Source organism: Eschrichtius robustus, chromosome 8 (assembly GCF_028021215.1).
Source record: "Eschrichtius robustus isolate mEscRob2 chromosome 8, mEscRob2.pri, whole genome shotgun sequence".
Lineage (NCBI taxonomy): Eukaryota > Metazoa > Chordata > Mammalia > Artiodactyla > Eschrichtiidae > Eschrichtius > Eschrichtius robustus.
Window position 1 is genome coordinate 96,355,497 of NC_090831.1, and position 21,527 is coordinate 96,377,023.

Genomic DNA, 21,527 nt, shown 5'->3' on the forward strand with positions numbered 1-21,527 from the left:
AGCAGTGGCTTCTTCATCGGCAGACGCAGCCTCTCCAGTAATTTTTATATTTTTCTGTCCAAACCTATTCCTGAATCTTTATAACCATCCCTTACTTGCAGTAAATGGCGTAACACATTTTAGGGGATCCCTTGCTGAAGTCTTCGTATGGGCTCTATGCTTTCTGGTGCCACATATTACTACCAACTGGAACATGTTTTCTGTTTGTGTGTCCCACCCACAAATTTAATGTCTTTTCCATCTTAAATAAGCAATTAGCATGCACTGTGTGACCATAACTTCTGCAGTTTGAGGTGCGACAGCAACACTAACATGAATTTCTTTTTCCTTCTTCACAATTTCATGGATAGAAGATTCCTTCTTACCATAGATCTTAGCAGCATCAGCGTACAATTTTTGTTTGTTAAGTGGAGAACTTTCACCTTTTCACCTAAAGGAAGCACTTTAAGGCTCCTGTTTGGCAGATCCGAATTGCTAGCATCACTGCTCCTGCGCTTTGGAGCCATTACTAACTCGTTATTGACCGGGGAATTTTTCCAGAAACTAATGCCTGTGGCCAGCGATTTTTATTTTGGCTGGCCAAAAATTAATTGTTATTTCACTAACACTTTGCAAGTTATTACAGTCTTTAGTTAAACGTGACACCCCTGTAAATTCTTCTAATTTTCGTGAAATGTTGTCTTCAATCCACTCTTCTGTAGAAGCAAGGGAGCATTCTCTAGCACTGTGAGTTTCATTTTCACTTTCCGTATCAGAATCGATCACTAAGGGTTTTTTTGTCTTTTTGTTGGTCTAATATTCACATCATCTGAATCAGAACTATATTCTGAAGAACTATCATTTTCTGAGACACTAGTATATATGTCGCTCAGACAGTCGGAGAAAGTATCGGCATAAAATTCACCGAAAAATTCTTCTGCACTCAACATTTCGCAATGCATCATTTTTGAAAATTTTACGTTTATAATATACACAAGATTGGCACAAAAACCTAACGGAGCAAAATGTGAATGATAACGACAATCATAAGTTGTATAATGAACCCTTGATCAATTTTAAGCTCTAACAACTTCTCACGGTTACGTTAATTGTACCACTCTCTAAAAATGTATTGATACGTCTTCGGTCAATAACGTTCGGGTAACAAAAGATGAATTAATACGTCTCCAGTCAATAATGTGTTTAAGTAAAAATAAGGATTACTTGAACACAAGCACTGCAATGTACTGCAACAGTCAGTCTGATAACCAAGTTGGCTACTAAGTGACTAGCTGGATAAACTGGACAAAGGGATGATTCGTATCCAAGGCAGGACTGAGCAAAGGCTGAAGATTTCATCACGCTACTCAGAGTGCAATTTAAAACTTAGGAATTGTTTATTTCTGAAATTTTCCATTTAATATTTTTGTATCATGGTTGACCGTGTATAACTGAAACCATAGAAAGCAAAAATGTGGATAAGGGGTGGCTACTGTATTATGAAGTTTCAGAAGCAGAAGTAATTTAATTGGGTATATTGGGAACAACATTATGGAGGAAACAACATTCAAACTAACTTCTGTAGGATAAATAAGGTTTCAGTAGGCAAAGAAGGAATTCCAGGAAGAATAAATAAATGAACCAAAGAAACATGGCTGCAAAAAGTCTGTAAACCCTTGGTATTCACACCGTAACATTTTCAGTGTTGACTCTTCTAAAAGAAAGCCAAGGTACATGATCTGTAGTGATTTGTGACTTTCCTAGATTTCAGGTTTGAATTTAGGAAGTGTGCCACTGAGCTTGTACAGGAACCTAACCTACTGCTGAAGATCTATATCTCTATCCTAATCTTGGTTCTTATTTAATACACTTTGTCATCTCTTGAGGTAGAGGAGGAAATTTCACTGGAGTCTAGCTGATATAGTCTGGGCTTGGTTCCAAGCTGTGGGTTGGGACTACATTGGCTCCCCGTAAAAAGAAGCTCCACACTCACGAGGGCTTGTTTGCTTCTAACTACTTTATTGGAACCCTGCTACTATCATGTGAACTAGCGTAGCCCAGCCCACTGGAGGATGAAAGATGACATAGGAAAGATGAAACATCTCAGCTGAGGTTCCCCTATACTAGCTGTCCCTAGCTCACCTGAAAGGTGACTACAGATATAGTGAGCCCAGCTCAGACCAGAAGAACTATCCAGCTGAACCCAGCCCAAGGCGCTAAACTGCAGAAGCATGAGCAGAATATCATGACCGGAAACTACAGAATAAATGATTGTTATTTTAAGCCACAATGTTTAAGGGTGGTTTGTTAGGCAACAGATCATAACATACCCCCTCTATTGCTAGGATGTAAGTCTTCTCAGCCTCCCACAGTGAAAGCTATGGAAAAGGTCTTAGAGAAGGCTTTTCTCATTCTGAATTACCCTTGTAGCCCTCTGTACATAAGAAAGAATAAAGAATCAGGACACTGTAGCTTCCCTGACATCATTGGTCACTTGAGAATGGGCCCCCTTTTAACCTAGTCAAATCTAATTTTGATTTTGAAAGTTGTCTATTTCCCCTGAACCCTAGACAAATCTAAGATGATGTCTTGTGTACCTTTTGTAGTGACAAAGTCCTTGGGCTATAGTTTAAATATAGAACAAAAAGCATGTGAATCCAAACCACTTCTCTAATAGATCAAAAATCAGAAGATGGATCAAAAATTAGTTAAGGCACTTACGTTTACACAACACATCATATAAACATAATTCATTTTTTCCAGAGTAAGGGATGGTGTGAAAAGGCTGAACAATAAGTAAATAAGCATAAGGCATCTGGCAGTAGGGTTTCTGTATCTCTCCCTTCTTTTCCCAGTTTCCAAGACCCCTATCTGTGCTATAAGACTTTGTTTTTGCTCTAAATACACCTGAACGCCAATCCTGGGCAAAAGTGGAAAATGAGAAGATTGTCTTTTTGTGCCTTTTACCCCCAATTTTCTGTGAAAGCCTTCTCTCCGTTGGGCTTTTCTCTCCAGGTTCCTTTGGATGCTCATGATTCCCTGGGCATCCTTCTCTAACAGCTCTCTCAACCAACGCCACAGGCCTTTCCCTTCATTCTGGCTCTGAAAACATGCCTGTACTGTCCTCTTTTCCTGTGTGTGCTCTGATTAGATAGGCAATTAGTGGCAATAATCACTTAATTGTATAGTTATCCTCACCCCACTCCTATAACAGTTTACTCCTAAAGAAATAATACTATAGCCCTTAGGCCTGGTAAACAATGATGGCAATATTCAAGTTCTGGGATATGCAGTCTTAATAAAGGCTTCTCAGTACACAGCACTATCTGTGGAATCCACTCTTTAGAGCCAGCTGTGAAGGTAGTGACACAAGACCAAATTAGAACTGTTTGTCATGATCTAAATTCTTTTAAGAGACTCCTACAGATGGCTTTTGGAATCAAGTTTTAAAAATCCCTTTTATAGCTAATAATTGGGAGTCTCTGAGACCTGTGTATAAAAGCAAATGCATTATGGAGTCTTTCCACTGAACCAGAGCTCAGCCTATCCTAATTAAGAAGCCATTTCATCAGCAATTGTAGCCTGTGACATTTTTATAGCCTGCATTGTCTTTCTCAAAGTAACAGAGTTAGGAGGAGGCCCTTTTTGAGTAGAATTTGCAGAAGAGGTATTCTATTGGTGAACATCTCAAGTGACTGCCTTTACGTAAGAGTTTAAAAATTATTTGATAGTAGTCAGTTTGAAAAATGTTTATAAGGAGCCAGCATAAACTGAACAGACACAATACATTTCTTTTTATAATTTGCTACCTAAAATAAGTGCAATCTCTTTAAAAAAATCTAAATTATTTTGTCCCTAATAATACGGTGAGGATACATTAGGTTTCAAAAAAGTATACAGTACTGAGAAGTTAGTTATGAACTGGTAACTATAAATACTACCTAATTTGAATCAAGTAATTTACATTCTGATATCACAAAGAAGTGCTATATACTTTTTCCTTTACTTTCCATCACCAGAAGAGTTATGTAATAGAATAAGGTTTATATCAGTCTTTTTCCAGTTTTATTCTCTATTCATTAAGGACTATGACATATAAAAATTGTGAAATTTTTCTCTTAAATATATTTCTAGAAATTTCTTGCTAGTCAAACCTGATATTTTGTATTCTGGTTTGTGACTGTGTTCTAAAACACAAGTATGTGTGCACACAAGTGTGTATGTATATACATTGAGATGGTTAGAGAATAAGACTTAGAGACTAAAAATCATATTCTACCCTGCCTTCTGGAAGACTGTTCCCTGATCTTGACTGAGTGAACAGTTAAATTGAGGTGAATAAGAGAATTTATAAAGGAATGAGCAAAGTTTTGTTTTACTATGCCCGTTGGGGTGAAGACACATTTAAATATTTGAAATGGAAAAAAATAAAGTCAGGGGTGGTAGATAAGCACACCCTATATCCTCTCCCTTTGTAAAGTCTGTCATCACAAATCGCTTAGTATTTAAAATCAAAACAGAATAGAGGCTGTGGTAGACAGTCTCTAAGGTGGCCCCCATTGATCCCCACCTACTGGAATTCATACTCTTGTATATTGCCCTTCCCTTGAGTGTGGGCTGTACCTGGTCAATTGCTGCCAAGGAATATAACATGGCAGATGTGATGGTATATCCCTTTCAAGATTAAAGACTGCAGCTTCTGTCTTGGGTAGTCTCACTCTCTGTGGGATCACTTGCCCCTGGGAAAACCAGCTGCCATGTCATAGGTACCAATGTGAGAGAGCTTAAAAGTGGATCTCCTTCCAGTCGAGCCTTGAGATGACTGCAGCCCTAGCTGACCCCTGATTGCAACCTTGCAAGAGGCCCTGAGCCAGCCCACCTAGGTAAGTCACTCCCACCTGCCTGACACACAGAAAGCTATGAGATGACAAATATTTGTTATTTTCGGCCCCTAAGTTTTAGGGTAATTTGCAATTAATGCAGAGGTTTTCCATTATAAATCTAGGAATTTAGTGATTTGAAAGAAAAAATGAAAAGAATTATTGCAGTTTTTGCCTCATTATATAACTGCTGGACACTGCATAAATGTATGGATTCGTTTATATAATGTAGTAAGTAATTTTCAGTACTAGTGATGTCTCCATGTTTTGAATAAAGATCTTTCAACTCTGAGATTCAATTTGTTCATTTGTATTTCGTTGTTTCTTTTAAAACATTTTTTCTCTTGCTATAACATTGGAAGAGACCTATTTTGCATCAGGACCCTGGATATTTTCCTTGACTCCTGACCCATTCTTTTGAGGGCCCTCTTGTGTGTGTGATTAATCACCTCAGGGCATTCAGTGTTAGTGCAGCTGACACTCAGGTTTCTTATAATCAGTCTCAGGTTTGTCTAGGAAGGAGAGCTTCTGGCTGGTGACGAATAAGCAGTCTTTCAGATCAAAATCTATTGTTCTACAGAAGTTACAGATGAGGCATATTACTCATTTAAATCATTACTTATCTTCAAAGTCTCATTTTGGAGGAAAGAAGTGGTGACTTTGTAGTCAAGAGCTCAGGATTTAGAGTTAGAAATGCCAAGATTCAAATCTCAGCTCTGCACTTGGCATATTGCCGACAAGATAGCTGCGCAATCTTAGACAAATTTCTTAATCTCCCCAAGTCTCAGTGTCTTTATTTGTGAAATAGGAGTGATAACACTTTCCCACAGGTTGTCTTGAGAGTTACATAAGGTGATGTATGTATTGTGCCTGGTAGGTATTAACATCTTAACAAATGGTGGTTGAGGTATTTTTACTACCACTTCCACCTTCACAACTACCAGTGCTCATTAATAAAAAGCATAATTAGAATCGCTTCAAGGTATCCTACCAAAACTAAAATTCATTATTGTTTCCTAGAAAAAAGCAGCAGGATCTACTTCTGATCTTCGTCAAAAACGTTACCATATTTACTGAAGTTGTATGGATGTCTTAGGTAATCTGCTGCAATTTGACATCCCAGATCGAAGTAGACAGATTGCCTTGGTTACAGCCCTTGTATCACTTACCTAATACTGGTACTGACCTAAGAAATGTAGGGGAAGACTGGGTGGGAGTTATCTATTTAATTTGTTAAAGTTCCAGGAAGATTGACCCAATACCTCCAGAATAGAATTTATTATAAACTATTTAGACTGAAAGATCACTTGTTTCCTTTTCTTTCCTATCACAATGATTTGTTAGTGATGATTTACTACTATGTGTGAACAAAAAGGTGTCAGTCCATTTGTCTCACAGTGGATTTTATGATACAAATTCATGTAGGGCTCTGGCTTTGTACTTCGTGCACTGAAAAGCTGAAGGGATGTGGAAATGAATCCTAGAATCTGCTATGAAGAGTTTTATTCCCACTTCTGAATAAGTGGTCTTGAAAACTAAAGACCCTTCATTGAGTATTTTATTCTTGGCTATAATATTTTGATCTCAAGTTAAAATTATATTTCTTTCTATTTTTAAAAAATTAATTACTAAATATTTATCTAACCCTGGGTCTTTCCATGTTCATGACCTATGTTTAGGCACTGGAGGTTAAGAACAGGCATCCTGCAATGCAACTGACCTTGGGCCCGTTAACAATTTTCTGCTTTAGTTTCTTCATCTGGATGAAATGCAGATAATAATTAATAGTTTTCATAGAATTGTTATGAGTATAAAATGAGATGATCCATGTAAAAACCTTATAACCATGCCTGACAATTGCTCAATAAATATTTGCCATTGCTCTTATTATCACCATCACCCGTGGCAGAGCCCTTTTTTTTTTTTTTTTTTTTAAACTTTGGGTTTCTTTCTTGCTTGCTTGCTTGCTTGCTTGCTGTGTTGGGTCTTCGTTTCTGTGCGAGGGCTTTCTCTAGTTGCGGCAAGTGGGGGCCGCTCATCGCGGTGCGCGGGCCTCTCACAATCGCGGCCTCTCTTGTTGCGGAGCACAGGCTCCAGACGCGCAGGCTCAGTAACTGTGGCTCACGGGCCTAGTTGCTCCACGGCATGTGGGATCTTCCCAGACCAGGGCTCGAACCCGTGTCCCCTGCATTGGCAGGCAGATTCTCAACCACTGTGCCACCAGGGAAGCCCGCCAGAGCCCTTTTTTAAAAATTTTTTTATTTGTTATTTTTCTTGTGAAAAGCAATGGGAATTCCTTGGGGTAAAGGTGCTATGTCATAGATCATTTGATAATTAAAACAAGTATTAAATAAATAGATAACACTTTTTGGCATTTCTATAAATCTCAGGCTGTGTAGCAGGCGTCAGGAATTCAAATATGAACAAGAAACTCACAGTCTAGTGGGGTAAATGGATGTCATAGTATAGAAAAAAGGGACTAAATAGTAGAATTTGAACCAAGACCAATAGGAATTCAGAAGAACTTCGCTGAGGATAGTTCAAGGAAGGTATCACGGAGTAACTGCTGTTTGAACTGGGTGTATAGAGAGTAGCATTTTACCAGATGGAGGAGAAGAGGAATGAGATCCAGGCAAGGAAAAAGCTTGTCTAGAAGCAGAGCATGGCTGGAGGGGAGAGGTGTGAGGAAGGGAGCTGTAGGAGCGAGGGTGTTGCCAGGTTGAAAAGGCTTTTCTCTGCCAGGCTAAGACATGTGAAATTCACTGCACTCATTAAAAATACCTAACAAGGGGAATGTTATTATCATCTTTGGATTTTATTAAAATAATTTTGGGAGCAGCACTATGACATTATATGAAAGGAGTGATTAGTTTGGAGAGTATGTTCCCAGGTTGATGTGATAAGAAGTTTGAACACGAACTGTGGAGTGGAGATGAAGGAGGAAACTGTGTAGGTTTTAGAGAAGAGACCAGAAAAGACAGGGACGTAAAAAGCATGGCTTAGACAAGGATAAAGAAGGCCTCCCGGCCCGAGTTTGGGTGACTAGGTAACGACTTTTTCTTCATTCTTGTTCTGATGTATTTCAGACTTGAGTAAGTGAGAGATGGGAAGTTTTCGTTCTTATGAGCAAAGGAAAAGATAACAGCAATTTTAGTAGGAATAATTAATCGTGCTCTTAATCACAATAAATTATTCTCACCTATAAAGTGCTCTCACCTAAAACACTTGGCAAACTATAGAAGTTAAAGGATGCCTCTCTTTTTACATTTAAGTCTGGTTTTCTATGCAACCTAACCTTTTTTTTTTTTTCTATGGGGGGTGGTTACGGAAAATCTTAGTAGATAATGTGAGACAGGCATTGAGCTAAAAATCTAAAACTGTTTAAAATCTTATGTCAGAGATTAATGAAAACATATCGATTTGGGTTTGGGTGGGGGGAACTTCACAGATTATACCAGGTTTCTAAAAGAGCCACGTGCTGAGAGGAATTATTTACTTAGAAATGCAGTTCCTTTGTCCAGAATATTCATTCGTGTGAACAAGCTCTAAAATGCCTAAGAGTGTAATATGAATGCATGTATACATATATATGTATAGGTAGATGAATAGAGATGCACATGTACAGAGAGAGAGAATATATGTGTATTTCATATAATCTACCTTGGTCAGCTTCATTCCAAGATGATTAAAGAAGTCTTAGTAACACTTGCTTGTTTAGTAACCACATATGATTTTTTGCTCCAGAGGGAAATTTGGTTATGAAAACAGCATGAATCAGATGATCTCACCATGAATACTGAATAATATCTTCCAGACCCAAATTGTATCCAGATCAACTCAGACTGTGTTTGAAATACCAGATGTTCTCTACTCTTCTTTCCTCTTTCTTTAAAGTATCTGACATGCAGTACCCTTTCCTGGGTCATAAGGGTCACTTGAAATGTTGCCAACCTATCTGGTTGCCTGAAATTATGAATATGGAGAAATTGAACCCATTCCCATTTCTTACTCTAAAACAAGCAGGAGATGATGGATGTTTGGAGGCACAGATCATAGTGCTATAAGCTCAGTATCTGGATCCTATAATTAAGGATATTTTAAAAGTCTTATTTGTCTATGACTAGTATTTCAGAATAAATATTATATGTCATTTTTATTTTTTCAAAGGACCTTGATAGGTATTCCTAAAGCGTGACTGTAGTTTTTCCAAATATAGTCAATCCAAAGGACCTGTTTTCTTGGACACCGAAGAAGAAAAATTAATCTGTCATAACCCTGGATTGATGCTGGCCAGAATGCGTTACTAAAATTATATGAAGTAGACAGCTTTGGGACTTGTGTGCTTATGAAAAACATGTGTTTTCAGGCACCAAGCATTGACTCTGCAGGGAATGCTATATCACATTTGCTGTTGAAATAATTATGTACAACAGAACTGTGTCTTATCCCTCAGAACGTAAATTTTTTGTTTCCTATGTGTACTTTATAAACTACTGTTCCAAGCTGAATTCCAAATGATTCTGACCTGCAAGAGCCAATAATATATTAGCTTTCTCAAATAATTATTTTCTATTTAGTGTTTAAATGTTGAGGAGATGACCATGCTGAATAACAACTAAGATGAAGTTAATCTGAAACATGATTTTCAGTCATAATTTTAGAATTAAAAGGTGTCTTGGAATTGATCTAGTTCAATTCCTTCATTACCTAGATGAAGCCTAAAGAAGAAAAATGACTTCTAAAATCACTGGACTTGGCAGTGATATAATACCTTGGGACCAGATCACAGTTTTCCTGACTATCTTCCAGTGCCCTTTCTACATTTTCACTGTTTAGCCATGTAATTCTTGATCATTTCCTTAATACCTGGTGTAGCTAATTCTCGTGACATATGACATATGAGCACACATATATTGGTGTTTACATTACTCCAAGGATCTGAACTTCACGTTCTAAGCAGCCAGGCTGCCTTAGCTGAGGAGCTAATACTTTCTGGACTCCTCTTCCTCTCTACCACCCCCTCCCACACACCATGGGTATCGTTAAATAACACCTTCCCTGTTCTCATCCCTCACCAACAATTCTCCAGCCCAGAAACCTGGGCAGAAACTAACCGGTGAGATCCGGATGTCTAAGAGTAACAGCCATGGCTCTTGAGGAAAGGAGAAGGACCCTGACCAAAGGATGCAGTCTGTGCTGCGGGTAGAGGGAAGGACAAGGTATAGTGAGAAGAATTCTGGATCCTGGACTTAAGGGAATCCTGAACACAGAGTAAGGAGGAAGAGAAATTGGCTGAGCCCCTAGGACAGATGGGGTTCCAGACCCTCAAACTGAGACTAGGAAGAGTTGGGGAATCCCAGCTCCTGTGACCTCTGCCCAAAAGGTCTCAGAATAGGTCTTGAGAAACTGTGCCTAGGGCAGCTCTGGCTCTGAAACTCATTTTACTACAGAGTAAAATCAGTACATTTTACTTCATTTGATATATGTTTGACTGGTTAAAGGGAGGGTAGCAGATGCCTGGATGCCTAAATTGGCATGGGAACAAAAGCAGAAGAAAGTTGCCTCACACCAGTAGGGATGTGTCTGCTGGGGTGCAATTTTATCATCTAAATTGGATTGAACAGGATTAGAGAATACATTGCACTCTGGATTATAATTTAGCCTGGAACTAGGCACATCGACGAAACAGGGAAAATGCTGGAGTGTGAACCACAGATCTTTGTTGTCTGAGTGGCTTTGTGCTTTTGTATCCTAGCTGAGGTTGATAAAAAGGGTAAGATTTTGGAAGACGTATCCACCCAGTAAGTGGCATAAGTTAGAGATCTTCAATGCTGGGTGTCAAGGAGGTTGAGTTTTTATAGCTTCATTTACAGGGGAAATTTAATAAAATTCCCTTAAAGAGAGTAAATTCATTGCCAGTCTGAAACTCTCTAATCACTTTAGCTGCTAACAGTGGTTTTGAAAACTAGGTGCTTTTTTGGTTTGAGTGTTGTTTTTTAATTAGAACTGCTTCCTTTGGGTTATAGCAGGAGAGAGTGTATCATATTGCCATGACCTCATTCCACTCTCTTTCATTTACTTGTTGTCTCTTTGTGATTTTTGAGAGTCCCCTCACTCCTTATGTCTGGGCCCTGGGGGAAGAGCAAAGTGTTGTGTTTGGGAAGGTGGGAAGGGACATGTTCTTAAGGTGGTCACAAACCCAAATTGCAGGAAAGAGCCTGTATGGAGATTAAGTTGACCTTCCAGGCAGGCCGGCCGGCAGGGGTGGAAGAACATTGGAGCAGTGCTTTCTGAGCTTTCCAGGGCAGACTGTAGAGCCCTTTTCTCAAATTACTGATTTTCTCAGAGTCGGGGCTCCTGAAAACTAAAATAGCTAGATTCTCTTGTCTTTTGCATAACGCACTTTATTTCCGTGGGTCTCCCTAACCCTGAGGTTTGGCCAGCAGAACTTAAGAGGGGCTCTTGCCCCCCTCCCCCCATTCTCCACCCCACCCCCATTGCCTGCATGGCTTTTCTCTAAAGGTTCCTCCTTAGAGTATCATTCTTTCTCTGGGAATGTCTTCTCTGTTAAATCTGGTGGCCTAAGACACCGTACCAAATTGTTCAGGAGATTTATTTCCTCCTCAGGAAAAGGAAAAAAAAGAGAGAGAACCCCACTTGGCCTGCTGCAAGGCTGGCCGTATCACCTCTCAAGTACTCTAAGATGTCCTCAGCTCTAACCATCCCTCTTCTGTCACAGGCTTCAAATATGGTGTCCCCTCTGCCTTGAACGTACTTCCTCCTCCTCTTTACTGAGTTAGATGTTGCTCATCCTTTCCAGCTCAGTTCAGCTATCACTTGTTCAAAAGAGCTTTCCCAACCTCCCTGCCTGATTCAAGGCTTCTCTTTATAGAGGTCTCCAAGTCATCTCCATTGAGAGGTGTTGCAGGAGGCTTGGGGCTTGCCGTTCTTTTCCTTGAAGCAGAAATGAAGCAGGGAATCTTTTTAGAAAATGGAAGGGCTCTCACTGGACACCCTGTAGAGTCTGCCCCAGCAGCAGTAGCACAGTGCAGCACAAGTCAGACACTGGGTTTTAGGTTAGCTTGCTGTTGACTAGCTGTACCACCAGGAGCAAATCATCTCTCCTCTGAATTTTAGTTTCCTGATCTCTTACACCAGGGGGACGCCTAGGCCTGTCCCGCACTAAAGAATATGTGGGGCACTTTAAAAGAGTAGATGTTCGTGAGACACCACCAGTTCTAATAATTCTAATAAATAAACTGATAACCATTTTAAGAAGATTGAAAAGCAGGTAGGAAAGAAACAACTTGCCCCTTTCCAAGGCTGACTTTGTAAATCAGCAATGAGCTACACTGAGGCCTTAGTGTAAAATCTCTGCTGACTAACTGAGGTTCTAGTTATATTAGCTGAGCTTCCGAGTTTCATTCAGAAATGCAGAATGAGATGGTATTGGTCCAGTATGTTCCTGGTAGTTTATTAAGGCCAGTGTTGCTCAGACCAGATGATTTAGATTGGAAGGCAGGCAAGAATTTGTTTAGGTGGCCATTTAACTTAGAGGCAGAAGCATACTTAGTTCTCCATTATTATATAAGCCAGTAAATCTTTGTTTCAGGATTTTATACACACTTACATATAAGTTTGTGTATGTCTGCATGTTCTCTTTCATGGGATAAAATGTATTTCTTACTGTGAATTATATACAAGAGAGTTTGAAGCAGCTGATTTAAGCTAAGCTATGTGATTAAGCCTTAATAATGTAATCTTAATTTTCATTTGGGATCAGAGTTTAGCAGGAGATGCATGAAACACAGTACGAGGCAAATCCATATACCAGGAGGATTCAGGATTGTTACGTCTCCTGTAATGGAAAACTAGAAAGGGCTTGAAAAAGAATTGACCTCTTTTTAGATTTGCTGTTCATTTTACTGTGGATATCGTAATGGAGAAAACTCTTTAATTATGTTCCTTGCAAAAGACCAGAAAACTAAAATAGCTAGATTCTCTGTCTTTTGCGTAACCCACTTTATTTCCGTACTGTGAACTATAATGATCAGTGACAAGGAAATAATTTGATTCTTTCCAAAAAAAGTGTCTAGTGTTAAAGTATACAATTTAGAGAATTTTAAATCTTTTGAAAATTGGTAATGGAGACATGGCAAAGGTGACAAAGTTTAGTTAATGCTGGATGGATTTTTATCCCCTTTAGAAAGTATTCTTGAGAGGGTATACCTTTAAAATATTGTAGGTTCTCCTAAGCAGCTGAGTGGACCAGCTGGTTTTGAATATGCCCTTAGTTATCGTAAGAGGATGTGGTCATTTTCTTCAGGGAAAAATGGAAGGGCTTCATTTAAACTTCAGGGCATGGTCCAGCTGATCTTTCAAGGAACAAGTTACAATGTGGTTTTGATTGCACAGTGAGAAACACAACTTGGTAAAGCTACAACAGGGAGCCACTGAAATAAATCTCTCATCTGGCTTGAACTCTTACGCCAGACACTAGGCAGTAACAAATTTGTCAGCAGTCACTGATGTGATATTTAAACTACAGAATAATCGAGGCACTGGTGATTTGCTGATGTGCTGAAGCAACAAAGCCAGTCAATCTTTTTTACTCTAGTATCAATAGTTGGGTAAAAGAGGTTCCATTGCCTTCTTGTGTCCTTCCCTCATCTGCACCCCCCTCTTCTGCTTATTAAGTCATGTCTCAGGAGTTCCAGAGGGTTATTGTTTAATACGGGAAAGGGAAATAGTTTGCTATAATAAGGACAGTAGTACAACCCCTCCACCCCTACCTCAGGCATAAGAGCACAGACCTTGGAATCAGGTAGACCTGGAGTCAGATCTCTTCTCTACCATTTATTAACATTTTGATCTTAAGCAAGCTCTACGGCCTCTCTGAATTTCAGTTGTCATCTCTAAGATGGAGAACAATATTGCCTACTTTATAAGCATTTTATGAGGTTCTGTAAGATTTCAATGAGATAAGTACTTTATCTCTATTCCTGGCATTCAATATGTTTGTTGTTGCTATTATTATTATTATTATTATATTTATCAAAAAATAAAATAATAATATTAAATTGTATTTCCCTAAATCATTTGCATATTCCGTGTTTGCCAAAAAATATGTCATTTGGGGCTAGGCTTGCTTTCCGAGCTCTGGCTCCTCTGACTGCTCCCTGTATCTATTGTATACAGGGCATGAAGTGGCCACAAGAGATAAATTCATGACTTTTTGTCACTTGCAATATTTGTAGTCTTCTATGTAGTTGTATTCTAATGTTTATCTATTCATGAAAAAAAGCAATAAGAATACAAAGTATGTTGTGTGTGTACTTGGAATCTCCATTTAGTATACCTGGGTGTCATCACTGACTAAACAATGTGACACTCATAAAAGATTTATTTGCAAGTTATATCAACAGGAGTGGTAAATGGAATTAAAGGTGTAATTTATTGAATTTTTTTAGATTTTTTTAAAAAATGTAATAACAGGTTCACGTTGTTTTCTCTTTAACAGATGGGCTTAGGACATGAGCAAGGATTTGGAGCCCCCTGTTTAAAATGCAAAGGAAAATGTGAGGGGTTCGAACTGCACTTCTGGAGGTAACGTTTTGAAAACCACAACCACAATAGTAATTCCTGCTTTTTGTCACTGCTTCCTCAGACAGCAGAGATCGCTTACAGGCTACCCAGCATGGTTGCTAAGTTGTGGATCTGTTATATTCTTTTCTAAGAAGTAAAGCTATTCTGACTTCCCATCATTATTCGAGCTAATTGGGCCATAGTAACTATATTTAGAATTGTTTGATTTATTTGCTGTTCTTCAGTTTTCCTATGAGATTGAAATACTGAATACGTCTCTTTTCTGAGTGGCAAATAAGTTTGTGGTAATCTTGAAGGACTATTTATTAATTTGTTATTCTTTTGTTAAAAATGTATAACTGCACATCTCATCTGTATATTTGCGATAAACAATAAATATGATGAATTGAGCAGTCATGTCCTAGTTCTCAGGAAATGGACTTGAATCTAGGTCTTTTCAAAATTTTCAGCTGTAAATTTACTACTGAAAAACTTTGAAACACGAGTTTAACAAAATAATAATTCATCGCCATTGTTTTGGTTTGAATCAAGTGCCTATATATGTGGAGGATGAATGTTAGTGGATCAAAAATGTGTATTTTTTATAGCTCTTATTTGCATGTTTTTTAAAAAGTATTATCATACATCATATAAACCTAAAATTGGTATTTTAAACCTGTTCTTTTGAAGAACATAAATGTTCATCTGTGGCTGTCAAGACCGTAATGGTAGTTTATAAGTCTGCTCAAAGTTAGAATTAGCACAATATTGCTAGAAGAAAAAAATTAAAACGATCAACCATACATTATTAGGATGGAAGCTGCCTGTTGGAATGAATCTTACTTGAGAACCACTTTTGTACTGCGTTATTTCCATAGGAAACGCTCTAGAATAAAAAATGTCCTCAGCTATTGAGGTTGTATACAGTATAAGTTAAAGGAGAATGTAAAATAAAATTTGGGATATTAGGCTCTTTTAAAAGCTCATTTATTTAGTAAGTTTTAGGAAACAAAGACAGTTGTTTTAAATAGTGAAGGCAAAGGAAACCTTAGCCCTCCCCAAATGATGATACAGTTCTTTATCTGGAAGGAGCTAATATGTTCCAGGGAATTTAAAATTACAAGACTTTAATAGCTCTTCCTTGTGCTACCTCTTCAAGGGACATAGCAGTTTGTCAATATGTCTGTCACGTTTTAGAAAGGTAAAGTCACTAGACACAAAATAGTTTTCATGGATTAGAATATTTCAGCTCCTAATGTGAGCGTGACTCTCATTTGTACTCAGTGAGTTTTGTGGAGAGCTGCATTGCCCTCTGCTGGGCACAGTGCTTGCTTCACAGTCTTGAAATATACTCTTTTTAGTTTGACTATACATTTGCCAAAAACTGCTGATGAGATTTTTAAAGCTCATTCCTAAGTGATGGCATCTTTTCTCTAAAGCAGGTTAGTTTATAGTAGTTCTTATTTGCTCTATGTTATTTTTGTATTATAGATAACTATCATCTGATATTTTCAGATAAAAATGTCAGATAAGAACAGATATCTATGACATGAAAATCACTTATTTATTTTAATTTTTCCACACAATCTCATCTCCTTACCTGGGTATTGTCTGAGAATCTTCTAAGAGCCATAAAAGACTAGGGCTTTGTCATGGCCTCCAATCTAACTTGGGTTTATATAGTCTGTCCAAATGGTGTTATTTAGTAGTGCTATCTTATTCCTGGCATGAGTCCAGACACATTTCTCAGAATTTTTGATAATTCCTTGACCTTTTCACCACTGGAAGCCTTGAGGGTAAGTGCCTTTACCTCCAGATGAGCCATTTTCAGTACAGTCTTTGAAGACTTTTACAGACTTTCTAAGGCTGGTTGTCCTGAGTGTAACAAAGATTCCAGGTCTGGTCCAGGGCCACAGAACTTCAGGGCTGGGACTGAAGTGGACATGGGGTCTCAGGATCCTGTCCACTTAGCTTCCTCCTCCATCTTCACGGTGACCCTTGACTTCTGAGACCCTTAGGGCCTCATGGAGCACATTGTGAAAATCAGAGCCTAATTATTCTTCACTGTTATCAGTCTGGCCATCTATGCAGCCACAAGAATGGTCTTTTGAAAATGGATACTATTATGTACTTCCCAATAGCTTAAGAACCTTCAGTGTCTTCCCACTGGAGTTGATCCTTTAAGCAAAGTCTTTGGCCTTTGATGTTAAACCTCAATATCTGGCCTCTGCTACTGTTCCAGCTTCCCCTCCCATTTCAGGTACCTGTGCTTCAACTACTTGGACACGTGCTGTTTTCTGAAATTTCTGTGCCTTGTCTCATGTTCCCTTTGCCTGGAAAGACCCTACATCTCACCACCTGGAAACAAAAAGTCCTTCCTGTTCTCTTCAAGTCTTAGCCCAAGCACTATCTCTGAGAAGTCTTCTTTGCTCCTTGTATTAGTCAGCTCAGGCTTCTATAGCAAAATACCATAGACTGGTGGCTTAAACAGCAGAAGTTTATTGTCTTACAGTTCTGGAGGCTAGAAGTCCAAGATCAAAGCATCAGCATGGTTGATCAAAGCATCCTCACCAGAACCACTTCCTGGTTTGTAGATGGCCACCTTGTGACTGTGTCCTCACATGTCCTTTTCTCTGTGTGTGTACATAGAGAGAGAGAAAGATCTCTCTCTTCCTCTTGTTATATGGCCACCAATCGTATCAGATTAGGACCCCACCCTTATGATCTCATTTAACTTTACTTCCTAAAAGCTCTGTCTCCCAATACAGTCACATCGGGGGTTACAGCTTCAACATAGGAATTTGGGGAGGGACACAGTTCAGTCCATAGCACCCTCTTTCCCTGCTTCCGCACACTCCCAAGTAAAGTAAATCATTTTCCCCCTTAGCACCTTGTACACTTGTAGGAAGCCAGGAAATAAATACTCAGACCTCATTTTCTTCATCACTTGGACTTCCTGCTGGTGCTTTCCATTGCTGGGGACAAGGTAACACACTGCTGCAGTCCTTAGGGGTCAGCCTCCTAGGGCATAGCACATGGTACTGTGCAGAATGGATCTAGAGAGTGAGTAGAAGAGATCCAACAGGCATGACTGTCTATTCAAGGTGTGTCTCAAAAGTTGTAAAAAGCTGAAAATGAACTGTTAGATGTATGGAAGTTTAGAGTGGGACTCGTAACTTAGCTAGCCAAACCTCATTTTACAGATCAAAGATCTAAAACCCAAGGGAGTTAAAAATGACTTGTTTGAGCTTATTAGTTATTAATAAGAAATATACATGAACATCTTCTATGTCACACACCAATAAACACTTGTAATAGTTTTCTGTTGCTGCATAACAAATTGCTACAAATTTAGCAGGCTAAAATAACACCTGTTAATTAACTCAATATCCATTTATGCTTTAGATCAGAAGTCTAGGCAGCTAAGCTGGAGTCTCTGCTTAGGGTCCCAAAAGGCTGAAATCAGGGTGTTGGGTAGGTTGAGCTCTAATCTGGAAACTCTGGGGTCAGAATCTGCCTCCAGGCTCACTCCTCAGGTTGGTAGAATTCATTTCCTTGTGGTTGTAGGCCTGAGGTCCCTGTTTCCTTGCCGGCTATCAGCCAGTGGCTGCTCTCAGCTTCTAGAAGCCACTCACATTCCTTAGCACTTGGCAACCTCCATCTTCTAAGCCAACAACAGTGCTTAGAATTCTTTCTGCACCTTCGATCTCTCTGAATTCCTCTCATGCTCCCAGCCAGAGAAAACTTAATATTTTTTAAGGGCTCTTGTGATTAGATTAGGCAACCTGGATAATCTCCCCTTTTCCATATAAAGTAACATAATAATAGGAATAACACCAGGGGTGAAGGTCATGGGACCTTCTTAAAATTCTGCTTACTGCTTTATTTACCTGATTGTACCTAATCCTCATAATACCTTTTGAGATAACTGGTAGTATTCCTGTTTTATATACAGGAAGTCAAAGACTAAGAAAGTTAAATAACTTACTAAGCAAGGCTTATAGATGGCAGAGCTGGAATTTGGACCCAAAGCTTGCCGAAACCTTCCTTATCACCACCTTTCTACAGGATAGAACAGAAACTCAGAACCATCTTTACACTGTCCTGCCCAGTGAACTGTGGACTGCACCAGACTATCCACCCTACATGTGGCACTTCTGCGGCATAGACATCTTGGTGGACAATAATATTTTAATGTGAGCTCTCCTTTTTTTTCAATGCACCAGTAATTACAAGACCAGAAAAAAATAAAAGGTTGAGGAGACCTGATACTTATCACATAAGAGCTACTATCTGGTGGGCACACTTTTAAGTAATATTTAGAGATAACAAATATTTATGAAATGCAAGACAGAAACCCAAGATATCAAGGAGTTTATAGCCAATTATTTCATATCATTGGAACCACAGATCATTTATCATATAAGTAATAGAATTATTCGTTTGTCTTATCCTTGATAAATCCTTCCAATAAAAGAGTTACGTTTTACAAGAAAAGTGTTACTTGAATATAGCATACATCTCTCCGGAGAATTTCTGATTGGGTTAGAGCTGGCTGAAAACTGAAAATTCCCCACCATAAATGGATTAATGCTTGTGCTGAATTCTATAACAGAGGCCCACGCTTAAGTCCATATATGTATATCCCTGTTGTAAAAGGGCAGCTTCCAACTCTTTTAAATTATTGGTTTATAGCAGTGCCATGACCATTCCTTTAAATCACTGTGACTGCTGGCAGCATGTCAAAGCACTCCAGTTGCTACTACTTGCCTTGGAAAAATAATAATTTTTACAAATAGTACTACAAAAATAATTTCTCTATTGAGGGGATGAGGGATAGTTTCTTGACTGCTTTCAGCTTGAAACTATAAATCTATCTATCTACTTTTCTGAGGCAATGCTTTTGGTAAATTTTGGTACTCTCTCTCATGGACTTAACTCAAGAACTCTGAAGTTGTAATGTAAAATTTTGAGAATACAGTTCTGATTTGTCATGCATATTAATCTTTGCATGTGTATGTGTTAACAGCATTAAACTTTTTTGTACAAACACTTTTTAGTACAAACAACCCTCCTCCTCCCAGGTCTTAGAGCTTCCCAGTCTACCAGTCTACTCTCACATCTTTTTTAGAAAGTCATAAAAAAGACTGTTTTAAACTAACTTAATTCAGAATCCCCCCTCCCTTTTTTCCCTTCACACAACTTTAATTAACATCCCACGGAGAGCTTGGGGAGAATTGCTTTAGGGCAGTTTAGAAGATTTAGAGATAAGACAACTGTGCTAAATATGGGAACTGATTTATATACTCCCCCAAACTGCTATTGAATTGGAATGGCTCAAATAAATTTAATAAAAATAAACTGTTTAAGTCTACATATATCATCATAAGTTATGTGTGAATCATCTGAGGAAAGATACTGTACAAACCTTACAAACATAGCCCCTAGCACATGGATACTAAGCTCACCTAAGCCCTGTTTTTGTTTTGTTTCAGGTTGGCATAAAACCAATTTTTAAAAGTTCCTTGTTTTCTTAAAAGGGATGGAATCTGGGTTATTTTAGACTGAAATTAAATATATTATAAATGTCCCACTCATCCTCATGCCTTCTCTTAGATACAAAGATAATGGTATCTCTTTCTTCCCTAATTCCTTAACAAAATTCTCCTTTTAATAAATTTATTGGCTATTTTCCAGATGACTTTGAAAGTTCTTAAAAGATATTTCTAAAAATAAAATAATTTTAATTTAAATATGGGAGATTCAAATATAAAACACTGTAGACTAAAATCCCAAGGAAAGGATTTAAAACGTTTTTTTAAACCTAGATAAGTAGTAGATGGCACACGTTTCCACATGGATAGCATTGGCACCTGGCCCAGATTTTATGGGTTTATTTCTTGCCTAGTGGTTTGTAGCTGTCCCTTTTTATTGTAGAAATGGAGCTCTGGTATTAGGAGTCTGGAAGGGATGTGGTCATTCCAGCTACTTCAGTGATGACAACTCTGACTAAAAGAACCATCCTACCCTTCTTGAGTCACATTCCTGCCAAGTGCTCTGTTACTGCAGGTTACCATGCTGGGGTAAGGATGCAGATGAGGCTAATAATATACTGGGATTTTAAAAACTATCATGAGTCAATCATAGGTTTTCCCCACTTAGAAAACTGATAATCAGGCATAGTCTGACTTCTTTAGCTACTTCTTTTTCCCTCATCACTGCTGCTATTGGTGTAGTGTTTTAACCTGATTTTTCTTGCTTTAATAAAGGTATTTCAGGTGGGTGAAGGGGTGGACAGGGAATATAGATTTTCTCAGAATGTAAATATTCCAAGAATAGCCAAGATGAAAAATAAGAAAAAATATAGAGATGGCTATTATATCGCTGGTTAATATACCTCTTTTATATAACATTTTCATAGTAAATATAATTTATATAACCATGCTACAGCTTGTCGTATGTAGTATAGTTCATGCTTTAGAAAGCCTGCAGGCTTTATTTCACTTACTCTTTTACTATTTGTCTTTCAGATTCTAGAATCTAACTCCCCTCATTTCATAGCATATATGTTGTACTGGTGTAGAACTGGATAATAAACATTTCCAAAGGAACTCCAGTATTCATCACATCCTTGTAAAATTATTACTTCCTTCTTTAGTGAACCACTTCGCTAATATTAGTATGCATGCCATAGTTCAAAGCCATATAAGGATCTATTTATCTATATTAAGAACTAAATTCCCAACCCACCTCTTTACCCTCAGGAAGGTGTGATTTAAAACTTGATCCAAAAGCAATGTGATAGTTTTATGAATAATTATATTGTTTTTGTTAACCGAAGAACAAGAATGAAGAACATACTGTAGTAGAATAGTATGCTCCTTTCCACTAGATGGAAGTATGAGATAACCAGATGTAAGAGTCTTTTATAGCTGAACTGGAATATGCAAACTCTTCAGCGAATTCTTACCAAATAAAGAATTCTGACCAATGTGTGCACAAGGGAAGTATTTAGCCTCTCCACCTTCATATCTCTGACACTGTGTCTCTTTCTTTCTCTCTCTTTCTGAGACTGTATAAGTC

At 38.3% G+C, this 21,527-nt stretch overlaps 1 protein-coding gene across 2 annotated transcripts in view; it reads left to right on the forward strand.

Moving 5' to 3' along the window:
- TES (testin LIM domain protein) overlaps window positions 1-21,527 on the forward strand; it is a 45,035-nt gene that overhangs the window by 9,690 nt on the left and 13,818 nt on the right. For both annotated transcript variants that reach the window (XM_068549344.1, XM_068549345.1), the window contains exon 2: window positions 14,380-14,465. In XM_068549344.1, the coding sequence (XP_068405445.1) occupies window positions 14,380-14,465 (86 nt within the window). The remainder of the gene's footprint in view (window positions 1-14,379; window positions 14,466-21,527) is intronic.